At 44.4% G+C, this 2,138-nt stretch overlaps 1 protein-coding gene across 1 annotated transcript; it reads left to right on the top strand.

The window, feature by feature from the left end:
- On the top strand, positions 1 to 1,611 carry LOC131073340 (DNA damage-repair/toleration protein DRT100-like). Its single transcript, XM_059212666.1, has one exon. It carries the CDS (start codon positions 1 to 3, stop codon positions 1,609 to 1,611), a length of 1,611 nt encoding a protein of 536 aa, XP_059068649.1.
- Positions 1,612 to 2,138: the final 527 nt, after the last annotated feature.

The following is a 2,138-nucleotide window of genomic DNA, read 5'->3' as shown; positions in this document are numbered from 1 at the left end:
ATGGCCCGTGTGAAGCAGTTCTTGACGTTGCTTTCCATATATTCTCTGTATTTAAGCGGAGTCGCAGCAGATGTGCAATGCAACGGAGCAGACAGAAAAACCCTACTAGAAATCAAGGCAGCCATAACACAAGACCCGACGGGCGCCCTGAGCTCCTGGGGAAGACTACCCGACTGCTGTAATGGCAACTGGAATGGAGTGCACTGTGATGTCAACACAGGCAAAGTAACAATGATCAATCTGCGCTCCAAATTCTTCGATTCATTGAACACCAACCAGTACATGGCCGGCACGCTCTCCGAATCCATCGGGGATCTCACGGAGCTTGTCAACATCAGTCTTCCGGCGTGGAAAAAACTCACTGGAAAAATTCCCAATTCAATCGTCCGCTTGCATCATCTCAACACGCTCGATCTATCGCAGAACGATTTGATCGGCAAAATGCCGTCATGGATACCCAGGTTGAGCAAGCTGAGGGTACTCAGGCTGGGTGGGAACAGGTTACGGGGGATCATCCCGCAGGCCATTACAACGATGAGCAATCTGCGCCAGCTGGAGATCGAAGAAAATCGGATAACCGGCACAATATCCCCGTCAATGGGTAATCTGAGCAGGTTGGTGAGTCTCAGACTGAACAACAACCTCTTATACGGTTCTCTGCCTGAGTCCATCGGTTCCATCCAAAGGCTCCTTGTGCTGGACGCTTCGCATAACGCATTGGTGGGAAGCATTCCTTCGTCTTACGGAAACATTTCGGGGCTTTTATATCTGTTTTTGGACAACAACAAGTTGGCCTACACAATTCCTTCCTCGCTCGGTCGTTTGAGCAGACTGTGGGCGCTGCATTTGGAGGATAACCGGCTGACGGGCTACATTCCGGCATCCCTGGGCAACCTTTCAAGATTGGTCGCTCTGGATCTTTCCAGAAATTTTTTGGAAGGTCCTATCCCGACCTCATTTTCTCTCTTCACCTTTCTGGGCACTTTCAAGGTCTCCGGAAACAGGCTTACGAACCCGCTTCCGTCTTTGCCTTCACTGCCTGACTTCTTGCACTTGTCTTACAATAGATTCAAGCTGGGTAATTCTATTCCCACCTGGATCACGAATTCGAGCTTGGGGTACGAGATCAGTTTGGCAGGGTGTGGGATCGACATGCGGCTCGAGGACTGGAAGCCCAGTGCCGCCCAGTATTTCACTTCGGTCGATCTCTCTGCCAACAATATCAGTGGCAGTGCGGTTGAGTTTTTTGCAAGCATGCCGTTCTTGAACCACGCCAATTTGTCTTACAGTCAGCTTAGGTATGACTTCTCCAGCGGAGTCAATTATTCTGGGCCGTTGCAGACACTTGATCTCCATTCCAATCATCTCTATGGAAGTATTCCGTCTTCTATTGGCACGTTGACTGATTTGAAAACTATGGATCTGTCAAAGAATGGGCTTACTGGAAAAATTCCCACGGAAATGTTAAATCTATGGAATCTGAGCCAGCTGAACGTGAGCTATAATCATCTGTGCGGAGAGATTCCTCAAGGGAAGCCACTGAACGAGTTTCCTGCGTCTTCCTATTCCCTCAATAAGTGTCTTTGTGAATTGCCTCTTCCACCGTGTTAGTCGCAATGTCTACGTGGTCATTAGTTTGTACATTTGATTGTATTAATTAACTGAAAAATATTTTTTATATTTTCAATTAATTAATAAATATGGTCAAATGTATAGTCTGATGTTTACATAGATAAGAGTTTATTAGTTGATAGGCCTTTTTAAGTGGATTTGCTAGTCGCAAAGTCCTTCAAACGCTTGAAAACAGTTTTTTTTCTATTTAATTGCAAAATAATTGGTGCTTATCGGATGCCAATGTTTCTTGAAAGAGATGCTATTTAATGTGAAATCTTTCAACAAATCTTGCAACTATAAAATTGCATCAACTCTCATTGTAAATGTAATGTCATAAATGCTTCACTTGCAATGGTGTTGGTGATGAAGCCCTGATATTTACTATGAATATATTGAAGCGACAACTCTAGGGAGATTGGCTTTCGTTCGTCTCATTTGAAAAAAAATGTTGTGGTAGTAAATTTTACTTGCAAAACTTGCTCATTTTTCCTTATCGACATCATTGTTTGAATGACATAATTTGT

Source organism: Cryptomeria japonica, chromosome 10 (genome assembly GCF_030272615.1).
Source record: "Cryptomeria japonica chromosome 10, Sugi_1.0, whole genome shotgun sequence".
In the NCBI taxonomy this organism is placed as follows: Eukaryota; Viridiplantae; Streptophyta; class Pinopsida; order Cupressales; family Cupressaceae; genus Cryptomeria; species Cryptomeria japonica.
This window is presented reverse-complemented; position numbering and strand designations above follow the sequence as displayed.